This window comes from Mesoplodon mirus, assembly GCF_964341445.2.
Source record: "Mesoplodon mirus genome assembly, chromosome: 11".
NCBI lineage: Eukaryota > Metazoa > Chordata > Mammalia > Artiodactyla > Ziphiidae > Mesoplodon > Mesoplodon mirus.
This window is the reverse complement of record NC_138987.1, coordinates 45,497,340-45,517,749: the sequence shown is the minus strand read 5'-3', so window position 1 is coordinate 45,517,749 and position 20,410 is coordinate 45,497,340. Positions and strand designations below refer to the sequence as shown.

At 52.2% G+C, this 20,410-nt stretch overlaps 1 protein-coding gene across 2 annotated transcripts; it reads right to left on the bottom strand.

Annotated features, from left to right (window-relative positions):
• Positions 1-28: 28 nt before the first annotated feature.
• SELENOO (selenoprotein O) lies at positions 29-20,189 on the bottom strand. Of its 2 annotated transcripts, XM_082635682.1 has the most exons (9): positions 19,599-20,179; positions 8,283-8,486; positions 7,129-7,309; positions 5,821-5,951; positions 5,143-5,423; positions 1,850-2,000; positions 857-1,042; positions 605-761; positions 29-511 (listed from the first exon to the last, which is right to left on the bottom strand). In XM_082635682.1, exons 1-9 carry the CDS (start codon positions 20,162-20,164, stop codon positions 335-337), a joined length of 2,034 nt encoding a protein of 677 aa, XP_082491808.1. In that variant the 5' UTR covers positions 20,165-20,179; the 3' UTR covers positions 29-334. The 2 variants fall into 2 exon arrangements, with proteins under 2 accessions (XP_082491808.1, XP_082491809.1); XM_082635683.1 differs by having other exon boundaries at positions 29-761; positions 19,599-20,189.
• Positions 20,190-20,410: the final 221 nt, after the last annotated feature.

Genomic DNA, 20,410 nt, shown 5'->3' with positions numbered 1-20,410 from the left:
GCCGGGGCAGAACGAACACACGGAGGCGACCGAGGGAGCTGCCAGTTTATTTAGGGGCTGCGTCCCCCGCCAGGCTGGCGAGGTGGGCGGGGGCCATGCGTCCGCAGGTCCCCTCTGCTGAGCTGAGCTATCCTGGCGCAAAGCAGCCTGTCGCCGGGAGCAGAGCCTGGGGGCTGGGCAGTGCTGCCGAGTCGGCATCGGACAGAGACGGGTCGGGTCCTGACTGGGCATCTCTGCCGTCATGGAGAGGCGGGTGGGGCGGGTGCCACCTCGTGGACTCGAGGGCTCGGGCCTCGGGGCTCCTGTGTGGAGGCCTCCAAGGCGGTTACGATGATCACGTCACACACAGCTCCACCGCCCAGAGCGGGGGCTTGCTGCTGTACGAGTGCCGCCGGCTGGCTGCCCCGCCGGCCTCCCCACTGTCCTCCTCGGGCTCGGCGGCCTCGCGGGCCTCAGCGGCATCCCCCTCCCTGCAGTAAGGGGTCTCCAGCAGCTTCAGCACCCGCCGCACCTGGAGGAGAGCAGGGGGTGCGGTGTTTGTCGGGGCCTGGCCTCCCCGGCAGCGGGAGGGGACCAGGAAGGGAGGGCCGGGCGGGCCGCTTGCCTCTGAGAAGTCACCGCTCTCGGCAGCCTCGATGGCGCTCTGCGCGATGTAGTTCCTCAGGACGTACTTGGGGTTGTTCGCGTGCATGACGCGCACGTGCTCGGCCTGCCAGGCAGCGGTGTCATCGGCGGCCTCCTGATCCTTCTCCAGCCGGGCTCTGGAGTCACACCCGAGCCGAGCATCAGCAGAGCAGCCCCACCCCGTGGCCCCGGGGTCCCCGCGGGGGGTGGGGTGTGGGGGGCAGGGGCCCACCTGTACTCCAGGAGCCACTCGGCCCAGTGGCTCCTGTTCTTGCTGTGCAGCTCAGCTGGGCTCAGCTGCTCCAGCCGTGACTGCTGCTCCACGCGCTCCAGCTCCCGCGCCAGGCTTGCCCGCGTGCCGATGAGCGCCAGAAGCTGTGGGTTCGACTGCGCCAGCATGAGCATCATGGACAGCTGCCTGCGTGGAGCGGGCGCGTGAGGGGCCCCAGGCCACGTCGTCCCCACCGCTGCCCTGTCCCCAGCCCCACCAGGGGGGAGCCCGGGTCCGACGGACGCAGCCGACATGGGACTGCTACCAGCCGTCGGCCCTTGTTGTACCGCAGCCCCCGCATGTTGACAGGGCACATGGACGCCACAGGCTGACCCGGGCCGGCCCCGGCTCCCTGCTGGCAGCCACCCACCGACACCCGACCCAGGACCCAGTCCCTCTGGGAGAGATCCACTGCTGTCAGCTCCTCCCACAGTGATCACAGGGCTGGACGCTTCTCCACCTCTGGGGGCACCTGGGGGCAGGGCAGCCCCTGACACCCCCTTCCCCAGTTACCCTGGCTCCATGCTCAGCAGGTCCTGCCAGCTTCAGCCCCTCCCCACACTGCTGCACTAGATTCCTGCCTGGCACGGGACAGGACACGTTGGTGATGGCTTTTGAGCTGCACCCTCAGGACATGACACGATGGTGCAGAAAGCCCGGTCTGGCTGAAGACTGCGGGCCCACACCCAGGCTCTTCCTGGGGAGCCTCCCCAGAGCAGAGACCACCGTGCCCCAGCCTGTGCCGCCTGGCCTCCCCATTCCAGTGTCAGCATCTCCATCCTTTCCTCTGACCAGTGGGCCTCAGTGCCACAAAGCCAGGGTCTGACCATCCCACTCCTGGGAGTGGAGCAGCCGCCTGGGCACTCCGTCTCCAGCGTCCTCCCAAAGGCTTCGTTCTAAATGTTCCTCCCTTTCTGGAAACAAATGCTAGGGAAGCAAGACCCAAGTACTCACCGGGGATCCATCTGGGGTCGGAAGGCGAGCCTTAGCTCCTCCAGGGAGGCACACTGTGCAGTCAGCGCGGCCAGGAACTCGTCCAGGTCCGGAGACTCTGGCCTGGCTGGGAAGGAGCTCAGCAGGTAGAAGGAGTTTGTGAAGTCAGCACCTGGAACACGCAGCTGCTCAGGGCACCGTCCCATCACCAGAGGACCGTACGTGTTCATCCAACATGTGTGTGGTGCCCTGCTCAGCGTCAGGCTGGGGACTCCTAAGCCCTCCCCTCAGTCCTCCCAGCTCAGCCCCGACCCTGAACCTGACGAGTCACTCAGTCTCTCAAGGCCTCCAAGCCTGGTTTCTTCGTCTGTAAAATACAGTGAAGGCACCGAGGCCGGGCCTTGGCCCTCAGCACTGTCATGGCAGTTAGCACTGCCTGCTTCAGGAGCTGCAGGGTTGAGATGGCACAGGACATGACACACGACAGACACTGTGAGGGCCTCAGCCTGACTTGCTAAAACACTGTCACCAAAACCCCCAAGGAAACATCCAAAAAACAGACACAAGGGAAAATGAGAAGGAAACCAGAACGGTATACTGCAAAAGATCACCTAAGCACGAGAGCAGTAACAGAAAATAAAGGACAAAAATGGTGTAAGCCAGAAAACAAAGAGCAAAACAGCATAAGTCCTCCCTTATCAGTAATTACTTTAAAAGTAAATGAATTAGGGAATTCCCTGATCCAGTGGTTAGGACTCTGTGCCTTCACTGCTGAGGGCACGGGTTCAATCCCTGGTTGGGGAACTAAGACCCCACAAGCCAAAAAAAAAAAAAAAAAGTAAATGGATTAAAGTCTCCAAAGAGCAGAGACTGGCAGAATGGATAAAAAAACATGATCCAACTACAGTAAGATAACTCGCTGTAGACTCATAAGTCAAAAGCGAAAGGATGGAAAAAATATCCCATGATTTGCATACTGATAGTAACCTAAAGAGAGCTGGGATGGCTATGCTGACATCAGAAAAATAGACTTTATGTAAGAACTTGACAAAGAGGAGCATTATATATTGACGAGTCAGTTCAGCAAGAAGATGTAACAATTATAAACATGCACCAAACAAGAGCCCCCAATACACAAAGCAAAGACTCATAAAACTGAAGGGCAAACACAACATTTCAAATCAACTACACTCCAATTTAAAAACAAAAAAACCTGAAGGGTGGACTTGAGCAGTTCTGTAAGAGTTGGGACGTCAGCACCCAACACGTGGACAGAAGGTCAACAAGGAAACAATGTAAACAACAGACACAACACTCCACCCAAGCTCTCAGATGCACCTTCTCCAGGACAGACCATGTGTCGGGCCATAAAACCAGTCTTAATACACTGAAAAGACCGGTGTCTTCTGCAACCACGATGGCATGAAGTCACAAATGGAAGGACAACTGGAAAATTCACAAGTAATGTGAAAATCAACTACTGGGTCTAAAAAGAAATCACAAGGGAAATTAGAAAATACTTAGAGGTATGAACCAAAAGCAGCAGTGCTCAGAGGGAAGTTTATAGCTGTAAAAGCCTGCACTAAAAGAGCAGCTCTCTCTTATCACCAGAAAAAAATAAATTTGTAACTGTGTGATCATTTCACGTTATATACATACAGCAGATCATCATGTCGCACACCTGAGACTTATATAATGCTATATGCCAGTTACTTCTCAGTAAAAAAAGATTTCAAATCAATAATCTTACATCTAAAGAAGTAGAAAATCACTGAAACCAAAGTTGGTTCTTTGAAAAGATCAGTAAAACTGACAAAATTTTAGCTACACTAAGAAAGAAAAAAAGACACAGGTAACTAAAGGAAATCAAAGTGGGGACGTCACTGCAGACTACAGAAATGAAAGACTAAGAAAACATTATGAATAACAATTTAGATAACATAGATGACATAGACAAATTCCCAGAAACACATAAATTACCAGACCTGACTCAAGAAGAAATAGAAAATCTAAATAGTCCCATAGCAAGTAAGGAGACTGGAAACTTCCTAACACCGGAAATGTTAGGACCAGACAGCTTCACTGGTGAATTCTACCAAACATTTAAAGAATTAACACCAGTCCTTCTCAGACTCTTCTGAAAAATAGGAGGGAACACTTCCTAACTCATTCATGAGATCAGCACTGCCTCGATACCAAAGCCAAACAAAGATACCACAAGAAAAGAAAACCACAGACCAGTATCCCTTGTAAATACAGATGTAAAAGAAACCTCAGCAAAACATCAGAAGGAGCAAGTAGGGTTTATCCCCAGAACGCAAGGGGTGTGTGTGTCCCCTGCCTGAATTCATACATGGAAACCCAGCTCTGCAGGGTGATGGTATTTGGAGCGGGGGCCTCTGGGATGTAGGTCACGAGGGTGGAGCCCTCACAGGGTGCTTCGTGCCCCTGCTCCCTACTCTGCCGTGTGAGGACAGCCAGAAGGCGGCACCCTGATCCTCGACCCCCAGCTTCCAGACCGTGAGGGGCAGTTTAAACTAACACAGGACACGGATGAAGAAGTAAAACCTGGCGATCACCTCAACTGAGGCCCAGTGTGAAAACACCCAATGAGGGACAGAAGGAAACATCCTCTACTAGAGAAAAGCTACATGTGCACAGGCCAACGGCTCACATCACACTCGTGTGAAAGAGCTTTTCCCCAAGAGCAGGAACAGTAAGTGATGCCTGGTCGGCCACTTCTGCTGAGCAGCACCAGGCGTCCTAGCCGGAGCAGCCAGGAAGTCACAGGCAAACCCCACAGCGGCACCCCGGAGAGGATGGGAAACAGGAACGCAAAGACACGGCACGTCTGTGTTCACAGCAGCGTTGTTATGCATGGCGGCCACAGGGTGGAACAGCCCAAGTGTCCAACAGCCAAGGGACAAGCAAAAGGCAGGCCATCCGCACAGACTATGCGGCCTTAAAGTCCTGACACGCACAACAGGGATGACCACTGTGGAGGACGTCGTGCTGAGTGGGGTGAGCTAAATACACGGGGAGAAGAGCCACATGATCCCCTTGCCTGAGGTCCCTGGAGGAGGCGAGCTCTTAGAAAGCAAGCGTGAGGTTACCGGGGGTGGGGGGAGGGGCCCAGGAGCTAGTGCTTCACGGGTGCAGATGTCCGTCTGGGAAGACGAAAAAGTTCTGGAGTCGCTGGCAGTGATGGTTGCAAGACTAGGTAAATGTGCTTAAAGCCACCGAAACATTAAAGGTCGGTTTCATGTTCTGTTTCACCATGACGTGGCACGCGCGCGCACCCTACCCACGCTCACCAGTCAGGCGCATGGTCTCCAGAAGCCCGGCCACCAGGGCGCTGTCCTCCTCCCGCTCAGCCCGCACGAGGCCCAGCTTCCGGCGCATCTTCTGCAAGTAGTGCCTACGGAACTCGGTGTCGAACTCCTCTGCCAGGATGGCCTCGGCCAGCGCGAGGGGCAGCGCGGGGTCCAGGGCCTCCGCCAACTTCTGTAGGTTCCACTTGCACACCTCAGGCTGCCTGCTGTACGAGTAGCGCCCGGCGGTGTCGGAGGCGTTGCACACGTGGTCGGGGTCATACCTGCCGCGTGGGGAGAGCCAGGAGCTGCCTGAGGGGACCTGCCGAGCGACAGTGCAGGCCCTGGGTGGCTGCCGCTCCCCTGCCTGTCCCACGGGGCCCTGCAGCCTCTAGAGCAGGGGGGCCACAGTGCAGCGCGGCCCCCGCGCCCGCCCCTCCAGCCCACTCTCCACCTGGGAGCCGAGAAGGTGCTGTTTAAAGTGCTTCTGTGCTCAGAACCCTCCAGGGATTCCTGCTCTGGGGATAGCTGGCTGACCAGGCCTTGCTGAGAATTAAACACCGAACAAAACATTAACAAGAGCAGCCACACAGGCCTGCAGGTCCTTCCCGTTGCCTTGAGATGCCTGCGCTGTCATATGCCTCCCGGCCAGGGTCCCCCAGCAGGCGGCGGGATGCCCACCTGTCCAGGAAGCCGAAGGGCCCGTAGTCGATGGTGAGCCCCACGATGCTCATGTTGTCCGTGTTGAGCACGCCGTGGCAGAAGCCCACGCACTGCCACTCAGCCACCAGCTGGGCCGTGCGTCGTGTCACCTGCAACAGCGCCACAGGACAGCCGCTGGCTGCCCCCCCCCCACAAACCAGCTGTGCCTGCTGAGCCGGTCTTGCTCTGCAGTGACTCCCAAGGGGCCCGACCCAGTGTCCTGTCCTGTCAGCTGACGCTCAGCTGTGGGGAGAACATCCAAGGATGGTTAAGAAGGAAAAAGTATTTTGGATGAGTTGATATGAGTGGCTCTGATCCTCACATACATCATCTACCTCTTTCATATACTCACTGTTTTTTGGCTTTTATCCAAACCAGAAAAATCAGGGAACCTGGACATTCCCATGACTCAGGCCCTGTAGGATGACCACGTGGAAACAAGGAAGTTACCACATTCTCAGGCGAAAACTGCCCAGGTCCAGACACTGTGCCCAGGGCCCCGCCTCACCCTGGGCTGCAGGGAGCGGGGCGCAAACAGCCCAGCTGCCCTGCCCAGGGTCTGGCTGCCAGACCTGCCACCCCCTGCCCCCCGGCCAGGGAGCAGGGGCCCTGCAAGATGCAGGGCTGCACCTGAGGGCCCCCGGTGGCCCACAGACTGGTCCGCACGCACCACGCCTCCTGAGGCTGCAGACACTCCTGGAGTTGGGTGGCACCACCCTCTCTTCACTGACCAAGAGACCCAGGTTCAGAGGGGGGAGCCTGGACCACCCACTTCGGGTGTGAGCTGAGCCCCAAGACTCCCCTGGCATCACCCACGTGACAGATGAGAAGCAACAGTGTGGCTGAAGTGGGGTCCGGGGAGTGACAGGTGCAGGACAGTGCCCACTTCTGGTGCAGGGCGCTGGCCGCGGGCCTCCGGCCCTCAGGCAGACCCCGCGCCCTGCTGCCTGTTTCACTGGCTGAGGCTGCACCAGCTCCCACAACCGTGACTGTCGTGTGGGACAACGCCTAAGAGTTCCGGGGGAAATGGAGAGGCCAAGGGGTGTGTGTTTGGGGCCACCGTGAACACAGGCCCCACGCGGGAGGCCCAGCACCCACCAGCCCTGATTCCCTCCCAAGCTCTCCACGTGGCCCCTCGATGCCACTCAAATAGTGACCCGGGGGTCTGTCCCAGGACCCCGACCCTAAACCGTATCTGAGAAGTTGCCTCTGGGCTAAGCCAGGGCGTGGTGACTCAAGAGGGCTGGGCACCCAGCGTCTGCCCACGGTGGGGCGGCTCCCACCAACCTCCCGAAAGAAGGCAGCGTGCCTCTGCACGCTGTCACTGGCGTGGGTGGCCTGGATCTCGGGGTAGAAAGTGCTGATGACGTAGTCCAGCATCTGCACTCGGATGTCGCTCCTCCCCACGCTGGGGCCTGCGCGCCCCGTGTGCTCATCCGAGGACTTGAAGATCTCAAAGGATCCGAACCTGGAGGGAAGACCCGCGTGGACAACAGGTTAAACGTGACGCCTCCCCCTCACAAGTAAGGAAGGAGGGAGGGTGCTGCTAGCCCTCGTGGCGGGGCGGGGGGGACAAACCACCAAACGTAGCTGGTCGTTCAGTGATTCAGGCAGACACAGGGCACTTCCCGGGGTGCATGGGGCCGGCACTGCCACGGCCGCCCTGCAGGGACAAGAGGGGTTCTGTGTCCGGCCTCCCGCACCGAGGGATGCGCCCATCACCGGCGTCCTGTAGTGGGGTGACCCACAGGCTCAGCGGTGGGGCAGTTATACCCTCCAGGGGGCAGGGTAACGTCCAGAGGCATTTTTGGGCGTCACAATGGGGTTACTACCAGCAGCTCGTGGGTGGAAGCCAGGAACGCTGCCTGAACACCCTACGAGACACAGATCAGTTCACAGCAAAGACGACCTGGTCCAAACGCCACGAGTGCAGCTGTGCCCAGAGGCCCCGGGTCTCCCAGGATGAGGCCAACGCCTGCCCCGACACTTCCTCCCCCGGAGGACAAAGGGAAAGCTGGTGACAGCTGACGCACAGGGTCAGCCCGGGTCACCTGACGCTGCCAGATCGCCACAGCCACCTCCTGGCGACTCTGGGTTCAGGTGGTCGGTACCGAGCACCCGACGCCAGACAGCGTTGTGACGTCGAGAACTAACAGGCCCCGCTGGAGACAGCAGCCAGGAGGCCTCCAGTCAGTGAACAGGGGCCAGAGGAAGCAGGCACACCGGGCGTCACGGCCGCTCGTCCAGCAGCACAGTGAGGCCGTTTTTTTGGTGCATCTTACGTAGCTCCTGGTCATAAACTCCAGGTCCACAGCTCTGGACATGCCGCCCCAGAGCCTGCACTGGGGCGACCACCTCTGGCCGCCCCAGGCCCTGCACCCTGGCCGGGCAGCTGCACTCTGGCCACCAGGGCGACACAGGAACACGAGGACGGGCGTTACCTGAGGAACGTGGGGGCCACGCGCAGCACGACCGCGCACTGCTCGGGCCTGGGGTTGCCGTCGTAGAACACATCCCGCTCGACAGTGGACTGGGACGTGACGCAGGCGCCAGCCCGCGTGGTGGGGATGCCCAGGTGGAACATGGCCTCACTGCACAGGAACTCGCGGATGCTCGAGCGCAGCACCTTGCGACCATCGGCCTGTCTGAGGTCAAGCACAGAGGTCACTGCCGGGCTCCACTCAACACCAAGGTGTGGTCACAGAGGGAAGGGACTGGAAGAAAGCCTCCTAATGGCTTTTTAAAAACAACCCATGGGCTTCCCTGGTGGCGCAGTGGTTGAGAGTCCGCCTGCTGATGCAGGGGACACGGGTTCGTGCCCCGGTCCGGGAGGATCCCACATGCCGCAGAGCGGCTGGGCCCGTGAGCCATGGCCGCTGGGCCTGTGCGTCCGGAGCCTGTGCTCCGCAACGGGAGAGGCCACAACAGTGAGAGGCCCGTGTACCGCAAAAAAATAAAAATAAATAAAAATAAAAATAAATAAGAACAACCCACGAGCAGCTCCGACATCACTGTAAAAAGAGTCTGTTTTGGATGATCCCAGGTGCTAAGCCCCTAACCTCCTCCAGGTCTGGAACCGCAGCACAGGGTGCCTGGCCCGCAGCAGGAGGCCAGGTCCACACAGAGGTCAGGGAAGGCTACTCCCAGGGTCACACACACGCTCGAAAATCCACAATTCTGTTTTTATGAATTTACTTTGTGAAAGTCCTTTTACAACAGCACAGACACAGAGCATCATTTGCAGTCGGGGGGGGGGACCCCAGTCTCCCTCAGGCAGCTCTGAATGATGTGGATGTTTTCTTCTTATGCTAAACCTTCATTATTACTATTATTTTAAATAGACTTTATTTTCCTAGGCAGTTTTAGGTTCACAGCAAAACTGATCAGAAGCCAGAGAGATTTCTCATATACCCTGCCACCACACACACACAGCCTCCCCTAGTATCAACATCCCCACCAAGGGGAGAGACATTTGTCACACTCGATGAAGCTATGCCGACACATCATCATCACCCAGAGTCCACTGTTTACATCAGGGTTCACTTTCAGTGTTGTCCATTCTGTGGGTTTGACAGAGATCCACCATTACAGTGTCATACAGAACAGTTTCACAGCCCGAAAAACCCTCTGTGCTCTACCTGGTCATCTCTCCCCTCCCAACCCCTGGTCTTTTACTGTCTCCACAGTTTTCCCTTTTCCAGAATGTCATAGAGTTGGAATCATACTGTGTGACCTTTCAGATTCACTTCCTTCACTTACTGATACGCATCTAAGTTTCTTCCATGTCTTTTCATGGCTTGATGGCTTTTCTTTTTTTTTTCTTTCTATTCTTTTGCTGAATAATATCCCATTGTCTGGACGGGCCACGGTTTGTTTATCTATTCACCTTGAAGGACATCTTGGCAGCTTCCAAGTTTTGGCAATTATGAATAAAGTTGCTGTGAACATCCATATACAGGGTTTTCGTGTGGACATGTTTTCAACTGCTTTGGGTAAATGCTGAGGAGCATGATCCTTGGATCATACGGTGAGAGTGTATTTAGTTTGGTAAGAAGCCACCACACTGTCTTCCCAAGTGGCTGCACCGTCCTGCATGCCCAGCAGCCGTGAATGGGAGCTCCCGTTGCTCTACATCCTCGTCAGCATTTTGTGTTGTCAGTGTTCGGGAATTTGGCCATCCTCCCAGGTGTGTAATGGCGTCTCCTTGTTAATTTGCATTTTCCTGATGACACATGATGTGAAACGTCTTTTAAAGTGCTTATATGTCATCTCTGTATCTTCTTTGGGGAGGTATCTAACAAGGTCTTTGCCCCATTTTAAAATCAATTTGTTTTCTTATTGTTGAGTTTTAAGAGTTCTTTGTATATTTTGGATAACAGTCCTTTATCAGATGTGTATTTTGCAGAGATTTTCTCCCAGTCTGTGGCTTGTCTTCTCATTTCTCCTGACAATTGTCCTTCACTGAAGTTTTAACTTTACTAAAGTCCAGCCTATCAATTATTTCTTCATGGATCCTGTCTTTGGTATGGTACCTAAAAAGTCATTTCTATACCCAAGGTCATCCAGATTTTCTGTTTTATCTTCTAGGAGTTTTATTACAGTTTTGCATTTTGTTTAGGTCTGTGATCCCTTTTGAGTTAATTTTTGTGAAGGGTGTCAGGTCTGTGTCTAGATTTTTTTTTTTTGTATGTTGATATCCAGTTGTTCCAGTACAATCTGTTGAAAATACTATCATTGCTCCATTGGATTGCCTTTGCTCCTTTGTCAAAGATCCACATCTATGCAGGTCTATTTCTGGGCTCTCTGTTCTGTTCCATTGACCTATCTATTCTTTGGCCAAAACCACTCTCTCTATTTATTTATTTATTTATTTATTTATTTATTTAATTTATTTATTTTTGGCTGCATTGGGTCTTCATTGCTTCACGTGGGCTTTCTCTCTAGTTGTAGCGAGCGGGGGCTACTCTTGGATGTCGTGCGCGGGCTTCTCATTGTGGTGGCTTCTCATTGCGGAGCACGGGCTCTAGGCACGCGGGCTTCAGTAGTTGCAAAACCACACTCTCTTGATTGCTGAAGCTTTATGGTAAGTCTTGAAGTGCGGTAGTGTCAGTCCTCTGACTTTGTTCTTCTCCCCCAGTATTGTGAGGGCTATATTGGGTCTTTTGCCTCTCGATATAAATTTTAGAATCAGTTTGTCAATATCTACAAAATAACTTGCTGAGACTTTGATTGGGATTGCACTGAATCTATAGACTGAGTTGGGAAGAACCAATATCTTGACAATATTGAGTCTTCCTATCCATGAACGTGGAATATCTTTACATTGATTTAGTTCTTCTTTGATATCTTTTATCAGTTTTGTAGTGTTCCTAGTAGACGTCTTATATTTTGTTAGATTCACACCTAAGTGTGAACTCACACTTAGGCGTGAATCTAATTTTTAGGATTGCTAATGTAAACAGTATTGTTTTTAATTTCAAATTCCACTTGTTCACTGCTGGGATATACTAAAGTGATTGACCTAGGTAGTAACTCTGTATCCTACAACCTTGCTATAACTGCTTATGAGCTCATTTTTTTGGTCAGTTCTTTGAGATTTTCTACATAGATGTTCATCTGCAAACAAAGACAATTTTTATTTCTTCCATCTCAATCTGTATGCCTTCGATTTTCTTCTCTTGTCTTGTTATGTTAGCTAGGACCTCCAGGGATGTTGAAAAGCAATGGAAAGAGGGAACATCTTTGTCTTGTTTCTAATCTTAGTGGGAAAGCTTTGAGGTTCTCATGATTAAGTAGATTTAGCTATAGGTCTTCTGTAGATACTCTATCAAGTTGAGGAAGTTCCTCTCTATTGCTAATTTACTGAGTTTTTATCATGAATAGGTCTTGGGTTTTGTCAAATGCCTTTTCTGCTTCAAGTGATGTGATGATGCGAGTTTTCTTCTTTAGCCTGTTGATCTGATGGATCACATTAATTAATTTTTGAATACTGAACCAGACTTGCATACCTGGAATAAATCCCATTTAGTGGTGATGTATAATTCTCTTCAAACATTGTTGGATTTGATTTGCTAATATTTTGTTGAAGACGTCTTTATCTATGTTCATGAGGGGTTTTGGTGTGTAGTTTTCTTTTCTTGTATTGTCTTTGTCTGGATTTGGTATTAGGGTAATGCTGGCCTCATAGAATGAGTTAGGAAGTATTTCCTCTGCTTCCATTCTCTGAAAAAGAGTGGAATAATTTCATCCTTAAATGTTTGGTAGAATTCACTGGTGAGTCCATCTGGGCCTGGTGCTTTCTGTTTTGGAAGGTTATTAATTGTTGACTCAGTTTCTTTAATATACATAGGCCTATTCAGATTGTCTTATTTTTTTCTTGTGAGATTTGGCAAATTGTGTCTTTCAAGGAATTGGTCCATTTCACCTAGGTTATCAAATTTGTGAGCACAGAATCATTCAGAGTAATTTTACTATCCTTTTAATGTCCATATGATCTGCATGATTTCCCCTCTTTAATTTCTGGTATTAGTAATTGTGTCCTCACTTTCTTTGTTAGTCAGCCTGGCTAGAGGTTTATTGATTTTATTGACCTTTTCAAAGAACAAGCTTTTGGTTTCGCTGATTTCCTATTTCAATTTCATTGACTTCTGCTCTAATTCTTATTATTTCTTTTCTTTTGCTTACTTTGGATTTGGTTTGCTCTGCTTTTTGTAGTTCCCTAATGTGGAAGCTTAAATGATTGGTTTTAGATCTTTCTTCTTTACTAACATATGCACTCACTGCTATAAACTTCCCTCAAAGCACTGCTTTCACCGTACCCCATACATTTGGTGTTTTCATTTAGTTCAAAATACTTAAAATTTTCTCGAGATTTTGTCTTTGACCATGTGTTATTTAGAAGTATGTTGCATAATCTCCAAGTATTTTGGGATTTTCAGTTATCTGTTATTGATTTCTAGTTTGATTCCATTGTGGCCTGAGAACAGACACTGAATGATTTTTATTTTAAAAAATTTGTTAAGGTGTGTTTTATGGCCTAGAATGTGGTCTCTCTGGATAAATGTTCCATGTGGGCCTGAGAAGAATATGTATCCCATTGTTGTTAGATGAAGTAGGGTATAGATGTTCTTTACATCCAGTTGATTGATGGTGTTAACTGAGTTCAAAGATGGCCTTACCAATTTTCTGCCTGCTGGCTCTGTCCATTTCTGATAGAGGGGTGTTGAGTCTCCAACAATGACAGTGGATTCATCTGTGCCCCTCTGAAGTTCTGTCAGTTTCTGCCTCATGGTACTCTGATGCTGCTATCTGGCACATATACAAGTAAGGACTGTTTTGCCTTCTTGACCCCTTCATCATTTTGTCATGCCCCTCTTTATCCCTAATGACTTTCCTTACTCTGAAGTCCACTCTTCCTGAATTAATATGGCTACTCCTGCTAACTAGTGTAAGCATGGTATGCTTTCCTCCATCCATTTACTTTTCTTTTTTTTTTTTTTTTTTTATATTTTGGCAGCATGCGGGATGGTTCCCCAACCAGGGACTGAATCTGGGCCTCCGCAGTGAAAGTGCCAAATCCTAACCACTAGGCCACCAGGGAAATCCCCCATCCATTTACTTTTAATCTACATGTGTCTTCATATTTAAAGTGGATTTCTTATGGACAACATATAGTTTGGTCTTGTTTTTTTATTTATTGGCCTTGCTCTTTGTTTTCTCTTTCACTCTTTTTCTGCCTTTTGTGGTTTTAACTGAGTATTTTGTGATTCCAATTTCTCTTTTTTCATCAGTTCTCGCCTGGTGTATCAGTTATACTTTTTTGTTTTGTTTTGTTTTACTCTTTAAAAAATGGTTGCCCTAGGACTTCCCTGGTGGCACAGTGGTAAAGAATCCACCTGCCAATGCAGGGGACACAGGTTCGAGCCCTGGTCTGGGATGATCCCACATGCTGCGGAGGAACTAAGCCTGTGTGCCACAACTACTGAGCCTGCGCTCTAGAGCCCGCAAGCCACAACTATTGAGCCCGCGTGCCACAGCTACTGAAGCCCGCGCACCACAACGAGGAGTAGCCCCCCCTCGCCACAACTAGAGAAAGCCTGCACTCAGCAACAACAACCCAACGCAGCCGAAAATAAATAAATAATTTTTTTAAAAAAAAGGTTGCCCTAGAGTTTGTAATATACCATTTACAACTAATCCAAGTCTACTTTCAGGTAACACTACCCTGCTCCATGGGTAGTATGAGTACCTTATAATAACAAAATAATCCTAATCCCTCCCTCCCATCCCTTATTTGACTGGTGTCATTAATTTCATTTATACATAAATGCATCATCACTATTATTTTAAACAAGCTATTACCTGTTATATCAATTAAGATGAGGAAAAGTAAAGGTTTTTATTGTACTTTCACTTCTTTCTCTTATGCTCTTCCGTTGTTTATGTGGATTCAAGTTTCTGACCTACATCATTTTCATTCCCTATAAAGAACATCTTTTAACATTTCTGGCAAGACAGGTCAACTGCTAACAATTTCCCTCAATTTTTGTTTGTCTGAGGAAGTCTTTATTTCTCCTTCACTTCTGAAGGATAATTTCACAGGGTACGGAATTCTAGGTGGGTGGGTTTTTTTTTTTCCTTATCACTTTAGATACTTCACTCCACTTTCCTCTTGCCTGGCTTCTGAGAAGTCAGATGTAATTCTTATCTTTGCGCCTCTGTAGGTGAAGTGTTTCCTTCCTCTAGCTTCTTTCACTTTTTTTTCTTTATTTCTGCCTCTCTGTAGTTTGAAAATTGTGAGCCTAGATGTAGTTTTTTTGTTTTTGTCTTTTGGTGGGGGTGGGGGAGGCATTCATCCCGCTCGGTGTGCTCTGAGCTTCTTGAATCTGTTTGGTGTCTAACATTAATTTGGGGAAATTCTCAGTCATTTCTTCAAATATTTCTTCTGTTTCTTTCTCTCTTTCTCCTGGTATTCCTATTACACGTGTTACTTCTTTTGCATCTGTCCTACAATTCTTGGTGAGTGTTTGGATTTTTTCAGTCTTTATTTAAAAAATTTTTTTTTTGCTTTTTATCTTTGGAGGTTTCTCCTGAGATTATCTTCAAGTTCAGAGATTCTTTCCTCATCTGTGTCCAGTCTAGCAACATGTCCATCAGAGGAATTCTTCATTTTTGTTAGTGTTTTTGCTAGAAACCTCTTAGCATTTCCTTTTTTTTTTTTTTTTGAAGATGTTGGGGGTAGGAGTTTTTATTAATTAATTAATTTTTGCTGTGTTGCATCTTCATTTCTGTGTGAGGGCTTTCTCTAGTTGTGGCAAGTGGGGGCCACTCTTCATCGCGGTGCGCGGGCCTCTCACTATCGCGGCCTCTTGTTGCGGAGCACAGGCTCCAGACGCGCAGGCTCAGTAGCTGTGGCTCACGGGCCTAGTTGCTCCGCAGCATGTGGGATCCTCCCAGACCAGGGCTCGAACCCGTGTCCCCTGCATTAGCAGGCAGACTCTCAACCACTGCGCCACCAGGGAAGCCCGTAGCATTTCCTTTTTGTCTTTTTCAGAATTTCCATCTCTCTGCTTACACTGCCCATCTATTCTTTTTGTATTTATTTATTTGTTTGCTTATTTATTTATTTAATTTTTGGCTGTGTTGGGTCTTTGCTGCTTCGCGTGGGCTTTGTTGAGGTGCCTGGGCTTCTCATTGTGGTGGCTTCTCTTGTTGTGGAGCACAGGCTCTAGGCGTGAGGGCTTCATTAGTTGCGGCACGTGGGCTCAGTAGTTGTGGCTTGCGGGCTCTAGAGCATGGGCTCAGTAGTTGTGGCGCACGGGCTTAGTTGCTCTGCCTGCCCATCTATTCTTTTTTTTTTTTTTTAAGGTTTTATTTATTTATTTTTGACCATGCCGAGCGGCTTGAGGGACCTCAGTACCCCGACCAGGGACCAAATCCAGACCCTTGTCAGTGAAGGCCTGAGTCTTAACCAGTGGACCACCAGGGAATTCCTCTAGTCTCATTTTATTTATTTTATTTTTAAAATAAATAAATTTATTTATTTATTTTTGGCTGCATTGGGTCTTCGTTGCTGTGCGTGGGCTTTCTCTAGTTGGGGCAAGCGGGGGCTACTCTTCGTTGTGGTGCGCAGGCTTCTCACTGCAGTGGCTTTCCTTGTTGCAGAGCATGGGCTTTAGGCGTGCGGGCTCAGTAGTTTTGGCATGCAGGCTCAGTAGTTGTGGCTTGCGGGCTCTAGAGCACAGGTTCAGTAGTTGTGGCGCACCAGCTTAGATGCTCTGCGGCATGTGGGATCTTCCCAGACCAGGGCTCGAACCTGTGTCCCCTGCATTGGCAGGCGGATTCTTAACCACTGCACCCCCAGGGAAGTCCTGCCCATCTATTCTTGAATGTTGCCTGCTTCATCCATTAGAGCCCTGAGTGTATTAATCATAATTGGGTTAAATTCCAACACAATTGGAATTGTGTTGGTCTGATAATTCCAACATCTCTGCCATGTCTCAGGCTAGTTATGATGCTGGCCCTGTCTCTTCCAACTGTGTTTTCTGCTTTTTAGTATGTTTTGTAATTTTTTCTTGATAGCCAGGCGTGATGTATGGGGTAAAAGGAACTACTGTAAGTAGGCCTTCAGTGATGTAGAGGTGGGTTACAGGTGTCAGGTGGAGGCCTCAGACTCTGAGTGACCCTGTGCCTCTGGACTGAGAGCTTCCATATGTGCTTTTCAGTCTCCTCTCCGCCAGAGGGCGCTGGAGCTGGGCATTTCCCTTCCCCAGGTCTGTTGGGCTCTGATAACACCCCAGCAGGTCAGGCTCTGGTTAATTAGCTTCCCCCAAGGGCAGCCTTGTTCAGAACAGAGTGCTCTGGTGTACTCCATAGACCTCCTTTTCCCCCCTCCTGCCAGAAGCACAAAGGGATTTTCCACCAATATTCACTGTGAGAAGACAGGAGAGCTCCAGGAAGTAAAACTCAGCAGAGGGCGGGGCTCGCTTATGACTGGGCCCTGAAATTTTCAACTGACTCGTACACACTGAGCCTCCCGCAATTCACCAATTACAGGGCAAGGATCTGTGCAGACTCCCGCTCTGGTAACTCGTAATTCTTTGTATTTGCCTGTCAGTCTCTCCAATTTGGGGGGTGGGGCAGCAATTTGCCCTCTGACCTCACTTTTCTTGCAGATCTAAGAAGACTTGTTGATTTTTCAGTTTGTTCAGCTTTTTACTTGTTAGAATGGAGTGATGATTTCCAAGGTTTCTTACATGCTGGACTGGAAACTCATTATTTTTTAAAATTAAAGAAGGAAAGTGGTAGCAGCACACGAGAACAGCTGGCCTGCATGAGCCATGTCCTCAGCCCCTCCTTGTAAGATGAAGTGCGCTGGACACTTTGACCTCCAAGAGCCCCCACCCAGCAAACAAACACAACAGCAAAGTGAGCTTGGGTCTCTGCCCTTCAGGGTCAGGCCTGGCTTCCTGGCCTGGCCCAGGGCATGGCAGTGTGCCAGCACTCTCCCAGGCAGGAAGGCACCTGAAACAGTTTGGAAAATTCTCTAGGAAAGAACAAAAACTGGCGGGAAGACACTGGGCTCACTTCTGTCTCACCTGCAGAAGGACACTGAGGCTGAGTGAAGGTGCCCAGGGTGCAAGTCTGCCCACATCCTCTGCCGGGAAGAGGCTAGAGCCGGGCCCAGCGTGAGTTTGGGGTGCTGGGGCCTAGGCCTGGAGAGCGGGGCCAGGGAGGCTGGGAGTCAGTGGAGATCTCTGCAGGCCTCCTGCCTTGCCCTCACCTGGGAGCCTGGGTGTGGCTCATTCCAGGTGTGAGTGACACCTCTAGAAACCCGGCCTGACAGTCACCCCGGGGCTGTCTGCAGGGTGACTGTGCCTGCCTCTGGCTGACGAGACCCTCAGTCCACAGCTGCACTCCACTCACCCTCTTCTAGTCTGGAATCCGTCCTCAAATGTCACTCCACACCTGCCCTCCACCTCCCCCCAGCCTGTTTAGCAGGAAGCCAGTACAGTCCAAGCTAATTGTGGATCTGGTAAAAATGATCCAGAAAACAAGCTGCCTATCTCCTTGCCTGGGGCAAAGTGCCCAAAGCAGAAACCAGAACTGAATAATGATTACACAGCAAGGGTACAGGGCCTCAGGGTGGCCCTGCCCCCAGAGAGCCGCATGGACATGTGACAACGGTCCCTTCTCCTGGGCGCCCACGTCTGTTCCCAGCCAAACTGCTGGGGTGGACCCAGCTGAGGACAAGCTCTTCTGCACCTGGCAGGAGAGGCCGTCCTGAAATCCCAACCCCCATGGGAGGCAGAAGCAAGAAGCCACCTGCGCATCCCCCAAAACCCATGCCAGGGGACTCGAGCAGCTGGCCTTAAGCCACTCACACCACTTCAGATGTTAGCCTCAAGCCTTGTTGAGGCTGGGGACCCCAGGAAATGCTGGGGGTGGTGGGTGGGTGCACATCTGGTAAGGGTCAAACAGCCTCTTTCTTTTAAAGGACCTCAGGTCTGGAAACACTGACTTACAGCTCAAGTCTTCAAATATTAAAAGCAACTTCCAACAGCAGATTACTTTCACAAAAATGTTTTTTATAAATGGCAAAAACAAATGATTAAAATGAACACATGAAGTTGAAAGATGCTCATACAATGTGCAGGCCCCAGGGCGAGAAACATTTACACGTGACCCCAAGGAGCAGAAATGCTTCTGCCGGCCACGAGTGCAGACAGCTCTGAGCAGGTTGTTCCAGGCGGGTGGGGCGGGTGCCAGGACGCACTCAGGACATTTCAGAGACACCAAGGTTTGAAGACTGGGGGATGAGGAAGGACCAGCTATCCTGAGGATCTGAGGTGGCGCTGCTAGAGTTGGGGGCCCGGTTCAGTCCCTGCAGAGAGGGGAGGGGAGAGCTCATGGGAGGGGCCAGACCAGAGACACACCCTCGGAATTTCTTGGAACATAAAACGCCAAGTTAGATGTGATTCTTTCAGCCATTCAATAAGCATTTAACAAATACGGCCTAAATATATGAACTTTTTTAGTGAAAAGGAGCAGAAGAGACTATCAGCACTGTGTGTACAGGAGGCATGACAGCTGCGGGAAGGGCGCCCTGCTGGGTCAGGCTGTGGGCATCTGGACCCCGACACTGGCCCATAAGCCCCTGGATGGGCATCTGACACTGCCCACCTCACTGCGGGGTCAGAACATGGCTGGCCTCCAAGTGCTTGGAAGCCCGGGCCTGAGAGAAGGTCCACTGGGCTGAGGATCTGTCCCGGTCCAGGGCACCGGCTGCACAGTAAGCATCTGCAGTGCTAAAGTGTGTGGGAGGGAAGCTGACTGCCCGATCAGCATTCAGAGGAAGCCGGAAGCCGAGTGCGCCGAGCAGGCAGCAGGGCTGGGCACGCGGTAAACGTGAGCGTGCTGCACGTAGAACTGACTCCAAACTCTCCGGATAGTTTATGAGAACAGAGCACGGGCAGCTGCCAGCGCTGTGTGATCAGACGCTCAGCCTGACCTGAGGGGCAGCAGGACCCTCCCCTCCCCCCTCTTCCAGGCAGAGCGGGCAGGGACCAGGGACGCTCCGAGGCGGCCAGGAGCCACAGAACCTGCTCCCTCGCCTCCTGTCCTGGCCTCAGGGCCTTTGGCTCGGGCGCTGCTACCCACCACGTTCTACGTCCCCACGCCACACTTTTCCGTAGTTAATCTCCCCCACAACCGCCCCACCGGGGAGGAGAGCTCCGAGGGTACGGGCGCAAACACACCTGGAGAAGGGCGTGGGGCCGGCGCCCTTGAGCTGAAGCTCCCAGCGCTCGCCGGCCGCCGTGCACACCTCGCCCAGGTACATGGCGGCGCCGTCGCCCAGCTGCCCGGCGAACTGGCCGAACTGGTGGCCGCAATAGCAGTGCGCGGCGGGCTCGGCGCCCGGCAGCAGCGCGTTGCCGCTGAAAAAGAGCGCGGCCTCGGCCTCGCGCGCCTCGCGGGCGGCGGCGTCAGCGGGCGGCGCGCCCAGGCCCAGCAGCGCCAGCGCGGGCTCCGACAGCGCCACGACGCGCGGCTGCCGCAGGGGCGCGGGCCGCACGCGGCTGAAGCAGGCGCCGGGCACGGTCCGCGGGGCGGACGGGGCGCCCTCGGGGCCAGGCGGCGGCGTCTCCACCGGCAGCGCGCGCAGGGCGCGGTTGTCGAAGCGCAGCCCCGCCAGCCAGCGGGGCTCAGGCTCCATGGCGCCGGCCGACGCGGAGCAGGGCGCGGGCGGCGGGCAGCAGCCGAGGGGCGGCCGGGCACGGGCGGCCGCGAGTGAGGCCGGCAGCGCTACCCGGAACACGGCCATCCAAGGCGCCGCGGCGGCGGAAGCCCCTCTGCCCCGACCGGAAGCCCCGCCCCTCGCTCCGCCGCCCAATTGCCGGGGGCCGCGCCCGCGATAGCCTGGCTCTGATTGGTCACGCCATCTATCTGCTTCTGCTCCAGGTCTCGCCTCGGGGACTGCGAGGTCCCGGCCCGTCCGGGTCCCGGTCCTCGGGGCTGCGGCTGAGGGCTGGAGCGCGCGACGGAGACTAGGCCGTCCGGAATGACTGCC